Genomic DNA, 13,671 nt, shown 5'->3' with positions numbered 1-13,671 from the left:
GCAGCGTGCACAGGAAACAAATTTAGGAAATCCTGCTTTCTGTTACAGGAAATGAATCCTATGCCAACTGGTAGAAATTACCCTTGCTGTTAAAGTAAAGAGAATACAAGTTTTTGTACTCATTTCATAAACTGACCTTCCCTGCCATGGCAATATTTTATTGATATAGGATTTCAAAGGCTGGCTTTAACAGGAGTCCAAAGCCATTCCCCTACAGGGAATGTTATTTAACAGCATTACTCCCTTCTCAAGGACTCCACTTGTGTAGCTCCTGCATTTTGTACCATCTAGGATGACATACAGACCACGGCTAAATAATATTTGTATATCTAAGACCTACAGACAAAATTTCTTCAGTGCAGCAAAGCATATCTGATTTCTGAACCTGCTGTAATTCTCTACTTAAGATATCACAAGAAAGGAAAAAATAATTTAAACAATAATCTTGGACAGATTAGTTATCATCCTATAGTAAAACAAATAAACAATATCCCCTGGGTATTTCAGGAAAATTGCTGTGTAAATATTTTAAAGACAAAACAGTATAAAGAGTAAAAGAAAAATCACTGACTTCACTATATACCACAGTATATATGTAAATAAACCAAGATCTGTGCAAAAACAGCCTGTAAATGCTTTAGGAGAAAAAAACCCCACCAACTTAGATGCAGATCACAAAAATGACCATCTGGAAATCATTCAGAACTCGTTTCAATGCAAAGGCACTTCTCTCTGTACGCCGCCTATTCAGGGAGAGCAGCACATTCTAGAGGAGGGGAGCAGGGAAGCAAACCCTGCCCCAGCCCATGCCTGGGACAGGACACCCACACCCTGCCCAGGGAGGAGCTGCTGCTGGCACCTCACTGCAGCCACAGCCACGGAGGGGGCACAGCAGAAATGCAGCTTTTGCATAATGCACAGAGGAGAACACTGTACAAAGTGAATGAACTGCCTACTTTGGGAGAAAAACACCCTAGGGAATATTTTGAATGTATGTAAGTGTGAAAAGCAGCTCTGTGCCAGTCTTTGAGTAGCACAACAGTCCCAAAATCCTCACACAGCTGGGCTTCCAATGAGTGCATTTAATTCCATGCAAAGCATTTCTCTGACAATGAGGCAAACCAGCTTCTTCTCTGATGGCAAAGGTGGAAAGGTGATTATCAGAGGCAAAGCTGGTTTGTTTGAGGCAATAAATGAAAGAACCCTTTGAATGTGGTCAAAAGGGTGATCTGATCTCATACTCTCTCAGTGGGATTCTCAGGGGAAGTTTCACACTTCAGTGTCTCACCAGCACAGAGCAAATGTAATCGTACAAATTAATAGAGAGCAAAGTGTGTTACTTCTGTTGCACTAAAAGATGTATCCAAGAAGCATAACCAGTACATGAAGCCACATTTTATTCCTCCCATCTTTGTCACAGAAGGAAACAACACTATAATTACATTTCCCAAATTTTTCAGGGGGTGGCAAACAGCACTTAAACTGTAAGTCCTGTATTGAACCTGATCTCTCATATGCTCAGTAAAAGTCTCCAGTGAGTCTCTGGAGAGCTCTAAAGCTTCTCCCCACTGTGCCACCTGCACAGCCCTGGCTGCACTGGGTGCTGGCAGAGAACTGGCAGCTTTGCTCTCAAACAAACCTGTGCACTTCACTCCTTGCCCAGAATTAACCTGGGCACTGGCTCTGTGCACCTGCATGTGGGATGTGCTGTGGTTACAGTGATTTACAGCTTTTCACTGGTCTGGAAGGTCAAACACCTCGCAGAGCTGAACTGTGTGAGCATTCCAACCCTCTTCCACAAGCTGTCCTCCCCCAGACATGGTAAGATTGCTCAAAATTTACCAAACGTGGTCAAAGGGATTCACGGCGTTGAAATGAAAAATATACCCTGGACAAAAGGTGCAGAAACAGGAGCAAAATTCTGCGATGCAGAGGCTGGTACAGCAGCCAGACACCAGTCTGGAGCTTCAGGCAGAGAAGCCGAACAGCTGAGAGGGCACTTACGGTCTATTCATGGCTTATCAGAGCAACAAATGCATTAAAATATTATCCCCTTCACTAAACTGGAGCACTTTCCCCAAATAACTGTGGGGTTTTCCAGCAGCCAGCAAGGTCATATGAACGATTTGACGGCCCTGGACTGACCTCGTCGGGGCTGGAGGCCTGGTACACCCTGCAGGAGTCCTCGTAGTGGCGCTCGGCCTCGGCCTGGTCGGTGACGCCGTTGGACTCGTACACGGGGGTGACGTTGTGGCACAGCGCGATGGCCTTCACCGCCTCGTGCACGCGGCTGCTCATCGTGCGCCGCACCTTGGTGGCCAGCGACAGCCCCTTCACGGCCGGGGGGTCCTGCGGCTGCTGGGGGACAAAAGAAACCAGAATGCAGTGTTTTCTTGGGAAAAAGTAGTATTTAAAGCAAGTTTTTACTTCAGCCAAGACCGAAGCGGCTGTGCGGGCTCGTGTCCCCAGAAACGAGACACCGCCCCTGGGAACAGCCCAGTGCAACCCAGCTCCTTTGGCATCGCTCCTGAAGGGCCCCAAAAGATTTACCAAAGTTTTGGATGGCACACCAAGAAAAAGCCCCTTTCTGCAGATCCACCAAAGGGTGACACACACACCTCAAAAAAGAGAAACCATTTTTTTACCCCACAAAAGACCAGTGGCTTGGAAAACTTAGAGTCACTTGGATTTCTTATGCAAGAGAATATAACTGGTGAAAACACAAAACAGATGACTTGTATGGAGCTAGAAAATCTTAATTACATTCATTTAATTTTTAATACTATTTTTAGTATCAGAATGAGAGTCTTCAGATAATTGCACAATTACTAAATTATCCCAGTTGAAGAAGGGACACACAGTGATCCAGTTTCCTGCTCTGTTAACCTTTAGTGTCAAGAGGACAAAAGTTTCACTTCCAGGTCAAAGGCCACAAGATGGTAAAAATAAGAGCAAAGAATAAGAACTACAGTTCAAAATGAATCATTGCCAGCAAATGCTTCTCATTATAAGGAATCTCATGTGGTAATTATAAAAGTTTTATGAGACATATCCCTCACCAGGGTAATTCCATATGTTATTTTCCACGCTAGTGATTAGGACCCATAAGATCTTCAAATTTAGTATCACTGCTCATCAGCACTGCTGCCAAAATCCAACAGCAAACCCTGAGCTGAAGTGCACTCAGTCACTGCTCACACACTGGACTAGTCAGTCACCCAAATGTTCCTGACAAATATTGGATTTGGCAAATAATTAACCAGTAGTCAAGTTTTGTCCAGAGACTGAGTATAAAATGAAGGCAAATAGATCTGAAGTTTGGGGGTTTGTGATTTGGGGGGTTTTTTGTTGGACTGGTTTTTTTAGTACAGTTCAGTAATTTAAGGGTCTTAACACCAAGAGAAGACTCAAATGCTAGGAAGGAGAAAGGAAAGACATAGCTGGATATCTAAATAAACGTTATTTTAGACTCAGACCTCAGCAACAAGACACAGGCACACACTTACACTTGCATGTGGTGTGAAACAACCCACAGAATGTAACGAGCAATTTATGCATTAAGCATCCAATGACCTTCACACTTTGCCAAAAGTAGTTCATAAGCAGATCCCTACCATATTAATTCACCATTAGCCCAGTGATGTGGAAAACTTTTGGGAACAGAGTCAGTGAGTGCAGTTAACTGTACCTGTGTGTAAATGCTGAATATGTGGCTCTGCACCTCGTCCATGGAGTCCAGGCCGTACGCGACCGTTCCCAGGTGGAGTCTCTTGAAAACCATCTCATTCTGGGTGAGCGTCCCTGGGAAAAGGCAGCACCATGGAGTGGGAACAACACCCCCATTCCCCAGCACACCTCCCGTCCTTGCTGTGCCTCAAAACACAGAGAAACCTGAATTTGGGCCTGAACTGGTCACTGCACTGCTCCCAGCACAGCCGAGGCCGGCAAAAAACCCCGGTATTAACAAACCTGGGGGATGATTCTCCTGGGAAGTGGGGGTGCATAAAGAAGCATGAGATTCACCCCACAGCCAACGCCAGCAGGAGCTGCAAGCATAGTTCTGGTCCCACTGGAACCAAAAAAGAAATTGGACACTAGTTCAGCGGGACCAGGATTTTATGTCAGACCAAGCTTTTCATTACAGCTCAGGCCTTCAATTCAAGCCCAGGTTCACAAGTGTAAGGACAGCAGCAGACAGTTTCTGCCCATATATGTAAGTTATCTTAACCTGGCTTTGAAAAACTAGCTCTAAAAAGTTGCTTTTAATTTTATTTTTACTCTCAGCTTTTGTTTTAATAGCTTTAAGTGTTCCTTCAAGTAGTATAATATTCCTGTCCTACCTTAGTTACAGTGCATTCAGAACAAAAAAAAATGCAGAACTTTTGTTCAAAAATTGATTCAATCATATTGACAAAGTGACAGGAAATGTGTATTTCTTCCAGTCCAAAGAAATCTCACACTACCCTCTTTTCCTGGCCAAAAACATACCAAAATCCAAACAACAACATACCATGACTCAAAACTGTATTTTCTGCACCAGTACCTGTTTTGTCTGTAAGCAAATAGGATATCCTCCCCAGCTGCTCAGGGATAGTGCTGGACCGAACCACAGTGCCAGGGATTTTGGAATCTCTGCGGATCACCCAGCTGTACACAATCTTCCCCATGTCCAGATTCACACGTAAACTGTGCAGGAGGAAAGGGAAAAAGGAAAATGAAAAGTATCACCAGGTAAACTTTGGAAAAAATCCTCGTGAAGTGCCACAGTGCAATGGAAGGACACGAGTTCCACAGTGAATCTGAGATGCCAAAGGGGGGCTTCAGGAGAAGTTTACTCAAAGTTAGTGCTCCAGTGGCAAATGTAATTACACTGTAATGCAAAGACAGATGACAAAATTACCATGAGCTAGGATGAGGGGAAGGTGGACACAGAGTAAGGACAGTGATGGATACCAGAGAGCAGATTTAAAATGGAACTGAAATGAATCCCAGTCCTGCACCCAAAGTAAGTTACTAATCTACTAATACAGTATAATTCAATATTAAAGTTTCTTTCACCTCTAAATGTATTACACTACATGCTGTATAAATAACCCTCTTTTTCCATTTTTTGCTCTGTTCTAATCAAAGTAACCAGGCAGTCCAAACACTGAGAGAAGAGGCTTTAAATGCCTAATCCACAGCCTGAGCCAGTAAATGGGTTCACAAATTGAACAAATTCAGAGGAACAACAAAACAATTCTTACATTTGAACAGTAACTTCATTGCCACTTCTGGACTTGCTTAGCCATGAAATGAGGAACGGGTAGGGAGGAACACACCGAGCAGGCAGCATTTTGCTGGGCAGCATTAACAGCTGTCCCCTTACCTAATGGGAATGATGTTTGAGAACAGCAGGAGGAATCTGATGATCTGGAGGTACCAACGGCCTGCAAAGTGCTGAAGGGCCACCATGACCAGGGACACCACCACGAGAGCCCCAAACAGGATCTTGGTGAGACAGTTCACCTCCAAATCAAAAAGGCCAATCTAGAACAGTAGGAGAGAAAGATTTCAAGCACACAGATGAAGATGTCAGCTCAGGACAATATTCACAAAGGAAATGAACTGCCATTCTATCTAAAGAGCCATTCCCCACTAGTCAGCTTCTTCTAAAACATTACAAACATATTTAAATTTATAAACAATGCTCTTGCCAGCTTATTAAATGATATTTCCATCCCTTAGAAGCACAGCAGAGCATGCAGAGGTGTGAGAGGACTCACGCTGCCAAAAGCTGCAGACTGTGTAAACACCCCTGCACCGTGTCTTAGCTTTGCCATAACAGAAGAATGCAGCAAAATAAGCTTTTCTATCCTAACTGGGACTGTCCCATTATGAACATGTAAAACAATGGTTTTGACAATCTTAAAAAAGTGAGAAGACACATGTGTAATAGGATCAAAAAAAAAAAAAAAGGAGAAATAAGTTCTGTTATGGTAACTACCTTAAATCACAGGCTGGAAAATATTAATTATTCCTATGAGGTTGTCCCTATAGTGTGTACATAGAGCATTTGGAAGGATCTTCTTTAAAAAAATTATCCATTTCTGACCCTTATTATTTATGATAAGCCTGTTTCTTCACCATACCTTACTTCTTGGGTTGGAAGTGTTCATCACACTGCGTAGTTCCCTTCCAGTGTAGAGGACAACTCCCACCACAGTGCCTGCACACACAAAGGTTTTTGCTATAAAAATACTTGTCAGGTAGAAAGGATTCTTAGCAGACTAATTTCAGAAGCAACAAGAAATTCAAAAAGCTGGTATCTGCAACACAACCCCTATGGAAACACAGACTGGAACAGGAAACATCCTCCAGTCAGCAATTCTTCAGTCACAGGGCTGGACTTGATGCAGCATCACAGACTCCATCAGCTCATGGGAAGAGCAGCCAGCTTTGCTCTACTTTCCCTGGCCCCCTTTTGATGCCACTTGTCTCTCCACACTGTAAATGAAAGTTGGTAGGGAATGGAGGATTGCTTGGATGTCCTCCCACCCCTTGGAATCCCACTTTGGTGCTGCCTTCCACCAGACAGTGGTCCTTCATTGTGTGTCAAAATTAAACCAGCTCTGGGCTATGGTTATTCATTGGTAAAGGTTGATATAATCACAGTAAATTCAATGAGTTTCAGGGCTCAAAGACAGAATTACCTTATTTTAAAATCTACAATTTACTTTAAGTGTTTATCTAAATACTGCTCCTACCACAAAGTGAATCATAGCAACTCCTACCTTCCTGTAACAGATGGAGCTGCTGGGAGCCCATCCGTGGATTTTAATGCTCTGTCCGACAGTTGCTAAAGAGCTGAGAGCAACAAAGTTCTCCATTTTCTTCTTGCAGAAACATAATTCAGTTTAGCACCATAAACTACTGGGTTTCTATGGGTTTTCTCTTAAAGACTTTGCAAAATGCCATGAAGAAAAAGCCATCTACCATCAACAGTTTAAAAGCTGCTATTGCCAAGTGCTAGGAGTCTGTAAAAATGGAGAAAACTAACTCTAAAAAAAGCACTACTGCCAATACATTGCTACTTTATACTCTACTATTCCCCTGCTCTCATTAATGATCAAAGTTTTAACAAGCTGCAAGTGACTTATTTTTAAATAAGACTGATTCAAGAGAGGTGGTTTCTAAAAATATGCTGAACAACATTCCTTTAAAAAAACACCCCCAAAAACAACAACAAATGCCTGGAGCCAGATGGCAGGTGGTGGTAAGATCATCACAATTCAAATCAGCAGATGGCAAAGCTACTCCAAATCCACTGCAAACAGTCAGAGTCAGACCCAGCCTTGCTACAGCAGATGGAGAAAGGCACATTGCTCTGCCTCATCTTACAAGGCCTGCCCCAGTGAGATGGCACCACAGCTCCCAGCAGAAGAAAAATAATATCCACATTTTCTTCTAACAGAAACAACCTATGACAGGCTATTTATTATTACCACAGGAGAAACAAAACTGGGTATTGTATTGATAGGTCAGTCAAAATGAGAGGAAGCACCTGCCAGGACTACAAAAAGCTTGAAGACACATTGATCTGTAAAAAAAGAGTGTTTCTAGTTGGTTTATGGCCATTTCAAACAGACTCAATTGCATAAATCCTTTGAAATTATATTTGCAAACGCACTGTCAAGTCTCTCCATTTGACAAGTTTAATTCCAGAACTGGACTCCAGAATTCCACTCTCTTCCAGCTACTGCCCAGCAAACTCGGCAAACACACTGGGCAGGAGAGGAACAAGGCTTTCACTTTGACAAGCCTCTACAAGGGGGCATTGATTAATCTCAGGCTTTGGGAGTTTATCGTATATAGGAGTCAAAATCTGTCAAAGACTTGATTTTTTTTCCTTTTTTAAGAGTATACTGGACAAACTCAATGGAAGCACTTACCTGGAAATCTTTCATCTTAGCTTCTGTTACCAGAATCCATTTGACACCATTTCTGTTACAGATTAGGATGTCAATGTGGAGAGCAATTAAGTGCTATTCTGGTCCTGGATGCTAAAGAAGGGCCCCAAAGGCCACTCCACTTCTTTCTCATCTAGGAATGTCCAAGAGGCAATTAGATGTCAGCTCAGCTCCCCAGAGGTGTTAGGACAAGGGGTAACCTCATTCCAACTGCTAATTTCTCCAACTGACAGAATTATTATTCCATCACAGAAATACCTTTAAAAATTGTTAACATACTCCCTTAAAAACAATTTTACATGGATCTCCACCTTACCTGATGCAATCACTGTGCTGGCCCACAGGGTGTTTTCTATGCTTAAACTTTCATTTACAGGAGGATCACTGTCCTCCTACAACAGGATAAAGAGAAAAATAAACACACTTGTCAGGAATGCAAAAGAGCAGAGGATGACAAGAGTCCCACAGAGGTGTTTGGAGAGGGCTGCTGGGAGAGTTGGCACAGGGATTTCTGATGGGCTGGAGAATTTTCATAAACCTTGGTGAATCTCTGGTTGATTTCAAGCACATGCCAGCAGACTCACCCTGGTGAAGGTCCCCACGAAGTTGTGTATGTCAATATTGGGCTCTTCTGCGTAGACATAGGAGCGGATTTGCAGCAGGTCCTATCAAACAGACAGAGAAGTCAGCCACAGCTTAGCAATGTACTAAAGTTTTAACAGAATACTTGGGCAAGAGTTACTTATCAAGGGAAGGCAATTCTAAACCTACTGCAGCCCCAGAGTCCAACAGAAAACACACCTGGGCTAGCAGTTCACTGAGGGGGATTTCCTGGGGTGGCACCTGAGAGACTCCTGGGACTTATTAGGTGTCCATGCCCCATAAAAGAAATTGCAGCCTGAAAACAGCCAAGGACTGCAGCACCCAGACATTTTCAGGTAAAACATGCCCAGAGTTCCCAAGCACAGAATTTGCAGGCAGGAGCTTACAGAAGCCGTGGGCAGGCGCTGGGTGCAGGTGACAGGCAGCCGCAGCTTCCAGTCCGTCTCCCCATCCAGCTGGTCTGTGCGAAGGAAGCAGGACCCTGGGGATGGGCAACAGCAGTCAGGGACCCTTCCACACCTGCCCTAGGCACATCTACAGATAACTCATGGGATGGCTTCCCCTCTAGGATATGCATATCCTTCCTTCTCTGGAAACAGCGTCTGATTCACATTTATTAATAGTGAAAGGATGACATTCCTGCACCACATTCCTTTCCTTCCACTAGGCCAGAATTCTCTGGGCTATACTTTTTAAGACACTCGAAATGTTCCCATTTATCTGTTTTCTAATCCTTCTGATCAAACATTTCCTTATCCCACACTTAACAAAACAAACCCGAACAGCAAGTAAAATGATTTGTATCTAAAATGCAACCAGAGTCATTTACCCTGGACTCAACCCCCTACATCCTTTGATTAGCAAACAAAACGAGAGTATAACATCCTGAGAAGTGGTGGTCCATAAAACCACTTGAGTTCTCTCTCTCTCTCTAAAATTTTACTATTATCTATTTCTTTCACATTTCCAAAAGATAATTTTCTCTAAACAACCAGTGAAAGGTTAATGGCTATTTTGACAATTGGTTCCAGATGTTTACCATTCTTCTCCGACGTCCTCAGGAAGATCATGTCAGCAGGGACCCTCTGGTTCTGGGAGGAGAAGAAAGGCCATTATTGTGCACCCAGCCCTGCACGCGTGTGCAGCGCCTTCCCCAGCCCCACTGAGAGCAGCAAAGGCACAAAGAGGATTCCTTTGTCAGCCTGGAGCTTGGGATTTAGTTTGCTTTGAATCCTGAACTCGCTTCCCTGCAGAATTCCAAGTGCAGGATAATAACTGGTGCCAGCTCCCACTGACCAGACCCAAGGGTTAGGTTTACAAAAGGGCTGGAGAGTAATTCTAGAAGTATGAAGAAATCTTAAACTAATGCTGGTTTCCTTTCAAGGAGTCCCATGTTAGCACAAAGGTTGTATCTGTAATCTGCAGCTACCAATTTTCTCTTTTCGCACTGTTTTCATACTAATGGCTTTAGAGGTCACAGCTGCTTGCAGAGAGTGTGTGGGAAAAACATAAACTCAGTGGATAAAGAAAACCACATAAAAATTTGTACAAGGGGGGAAATATACCTGTGTGTACCAGTGCCTACAAATGGATCACTGGGTCTCCCAAAACTGCAGTGTTTATACCCAAACAAACACCTGGATGCTGCATTCGTATCAGGTATTTAACCTGTGTCCAACAGTCAGAGAAAGGATAGGGAGGCTCTTTATCTTGCTGTAGTTTAAGTAGAAAAATGAGGTTATAGGTGCATGCCTACTGATTTGCCCTCATTTGTAAAGAAAATGATGCCATTGGTGGTGTGGGGAACCCTGACAAGTGATAAAATATTTTAACTTGTGTTCAACACCTGACATTCTAAGCCTATTGTAAAATATGTATGAATTTAAAAGATCTCATTTCTAAGGTCTTGTAAAATAAAAGTACTTTACACAGGAAAGATGAATATAAAGACAAACCTTTTCAACAATGATGAGGTCGCCGACTTGTATGTTAGAGCTCTTCACCTTCACAGTCCCTGCAAAGGAAAGGTGCCAGTGTGTTAGAGCAGAGCAGGACAGGGCTCAGGGGTGCTGCGGGGTGCTCCTTCCCTCCCTCCCACTGCACTATGGTGGGGGAAAATGGGAAATGTTTCCACCACAGGAATTGGGCAATGCTGCCCTGTAAAGACTTCCTGAGCCCACTACTCCCACTATGGTGTGGGTCCCCCAAAAAGGGCTGAAAGCCCCTCATGTAACACCTCCAGACCTCAACCCTGGATGCAGAAACCCCCGGCTGCCCCCTAATGATAACTCCGAAACAACAAATGATAACTCCTTAAACTCTTTTTTTTGTACTGCTTAACTCATGAATTCAAAAATACTTTCAGCATCAGGCAGATGACAGAGCAAGAACAGAAAGTTACAGCAGGGAACCATCAAATCCAACTCCTTTTCCTTAGGCACCTGAAAATGTAAAGCTTGACTCTCAAGCCAAGCCCTGGAAGCTGAAATTATAATAGGCCCATCTAAAATCCAGGCTCATTTCCTCCCCTGCCGCAGCTCCAGTGTCTGGCTCAGCTCTGCCACCTCTCCTTTGCCTCTTGCTGGACCTGGCCAAACGAGCCCTGCAGAGAACAGGTCCTACAGAAATCATGTAAATATTTATTCCTGTGCAGCTGTCAAACATTTCCCAGTTGCTCTAAAACAGGGGATTAATTTAACAATTGGCTAGTAATTTCAAATCATTAGCCAGCTCTAGATTTGGCTTCTCAGACTAACTAGTGATTTATAATCAGTTAATTTGAACCCTGCCTCTACATGTCTGTTGTATTTCAACAAAAGCCTCTTTAATCTGCTGTGATTTGAGTGGAAGTGGGGGAGGCACGTGGAGCTCCCCCTGGCACAGACAACACTCCTACTGTACCTCAAAATTCATGGGCTAACTGGCCAGATAGCAGCTCTGGGGGAAAGCAGAAGGGGGAAGGGAGGGGGAGTAGAAATTAGCACAAAGCACAAAGGTCACTGGGATTTTACTACTGGCAGTCCCTTCATTAGCATCCTTCTCAGGATATGCTTCAGAGTTTCTGCTCCAAATTAACAATGAAAGCCATTCTGGGCTGGGGGCAGCCTGCTGCTTTGGTGACACACTGTGTGCTTAACAACATGCTTCACCACTGCTGCTAATAAATGCAGACTTCCTTGCATGCTGTAATTATTCCTACAAATTATAAGCAGTCATGGCCCATTTCACAAATATCTCATAGGTCTTTCATGGATTCTAGAGTTTGCCTTGTGAGATTTTTTTTCGGGTTTTTTGTTAAAAAAAAAAAAAAAAAAGGTAAACAAAACGAATGCTGGGCTAAAGACATCTCTGCTGGGGCAGGAAGCAAACCGGGGATTAAGAGTCCATTACGCTGAGGCTTGAAAAGAAAAGCTGCACTCCAAGAGGATCAAAAAAAGCATCCCTGGCAGTCTTGTGTATGGGCTATACAAAGTTAGGTACTATGACACTAAAAGGGTCTGACAGATAACATCTCTTCCTCCCCTTTTAATACGGTTATTCACAAAACAACAAAAAGTGCTTTTGAATATTCTCCTGTGCAAAGGAAGGGGGGGGGAAAAAAAGCCCGTGTGCTCTCCCCACAGCGGCACAGCCATTCCTGGCCCAATGTGCAAAAAAGCTGTGGATTTGTTTAACCCCATTTTCTCTATTCTCCTAAGGATCACAAGGATTTATCTGGTGACTGTCAGTAGCAGCAGTGCTACCTGCAGGGTTCAGGGAAACTTACTTTTGTAAGGTTTTCCTTAATGAGGTAAAAAATCATTCTGCAAAAGAAAAATTAATGCCTGGACAAAGCTGTAATGTGATGATTTCCTATCATTACGCACATAAAAGGCTTTTGGGATCATTATTCTGAAAACAGTATCATCTGCTTTAAAATCTTTCCAATATGAGAAAACCCAAAGCAGCTGGAGCAGATTTGTCTTGTTCACAAACCCTCCCAACCTCAGCTGTTTGAGGGTAAAACAAAGAGGGGACCTTTCTAACCAACACACGTTTTTATAACTCCTGGATAAATGAGATGCCCTTTTTAGGTAGCTAATTCTGCTTTTCCAGCCTCCCTGGCCCCCGTGGGTGACATCTCTGCAGTGTGTACCACACGTCCTGCTAAGAAGGCCCAGGACCAGATGTTTCCTTTGACTCAGGACTCCCATAAAGAAACTTACTTGAATTAGTTTTATTTTGATCTTGGGAATTCTATAATTCCTTTTTCTTTCTGTGGGGAAACTGCCACCTAAACATTAGATGCTTTCTCATGCATGTTTAAAAACAGCTAATAGCACAACTGTTCCATTTCCCAGTACTGCTCTGCTATGAAAGTATCTTTATAATTATAAACTCCTACTTTTATAAGTGCAACTAGAAATGCTTCCTCTAAAAATACATAGGTTTATTTAGCATTTGTATCACTTTCAGTTGTACTTCCTTAAGTTAATCAGACTAGAAGTTGGTGTGCAACACTTTTTAAAAGGAACTAGTCTTGAGCTCTTGTTAAAAAAAATCTGTTGTTAAAATTTGTCTGGTATTTGTTTCATTCCTTGCTGTATCCTGATTTATCTTTTTCAAAGACAAGAAAGTAAACATAATAAAATGCAAACCGTTTGTTTCAACTTAAGCTATGATCTTTGAAATTATCACCAAATCTGCAGTGTAATGGATGTACCAGAAAGTAGATTATTTAAATGAATAAATATATTAGCCAGAAGAGATGCCTTTTTCTACCATGCGAGCACTTAAGTCAAAATTTCAGAATAGATCTGCAAAGCTTCACTGAGGCACAGCTCCAAACACTTAATTTGGAATTAAAGATGAAGCCAGAGGTTTACTAAAACAAGTTAAATGCATCTAAAAAATAGAAAAAAAAAAAAAAAAAAAGAAGGGGGGAGTTTTTTTTGATGTGCTGCACCAGACTTTTGGCTTTTGTAGCCTTATGCTGTGGAGCAGGACTTGCAGAGTTTGGGAAAATATTGTTTTTATATGGCTGGTAAATGCCAATGATCTGTATCTTAAGTAGCACCCCGCAGTAGGAGGTCCCTTCCCACTTTTCTCTGGAGTTTCTCTCTATTATGCAGCGCTACCC

At 42.8% G+C, this 13,671-nt stretch overlaps 1 protein-coding gene across 1 annotated transcript in view; it reads right to left on the bottom strand.

Moving 5' to 3' along the window:
- The window catches only part of ATP9A (ATPase phospholipid transporting 9A (putative)), a gene marked incomplete at both ends in the record, with an annotated part of 44,183 nt that overhangs the window by 18,371 nt on the left and 12,141 nt on the right, over positions 1-13,671 (bottom strand). The window contains 10 exons of the mRNA XM_082292662.1: positions 2,146-2,358; positions 3,689-3,801; positions 4,544-4,686; positions 5,369-5,529; positions 6,132-6,208; positions 8,266-8,341; positions 8,534-8,614; positions 8,939-9,033; positions 9,592-9,643; positions 10,508-10,566. Coding sequence (XP_082148788.1) covers positions 2,146-2,358; positions 3,689-3,801; positions 4,544-4,686; positions 5,369-5,529; positions 6,132-6,208; positions 8,266-8,341; positions 8,534-8,614; positions 8,939-9,033; positions 9,592-9,643; positions 10,508-10,566 — 1,070 coding nt within the window. The remainder of the gene's footprint in view (positions 1-2,145; positions 2,359-3,688; positions 3,802-4,543; positions 4,687-5,368; positions 5,530-6,131; positions 6,209-8,265; positions 8,342-8,533; positions 8,615-8,938; positions 9,034-9,591; positions 9,644-10,507; positions 10,567-13,671) is intronic.

Source organism: Coloeus monedula (assembly GCF_965178545.1).
Source record: "Coloeus monedula genome assembly, chromosome: 17".
In the NCBI taxonomy this organism is placed as follows: Eukaryota; Metazoa; Chordata; class Aves; order Passeriformes; family Corvidae; genus Coloeus; species Coloeus monedula.
This window is presented reverse-complemented; position numbering and strand designations above follow the sequence as displayed.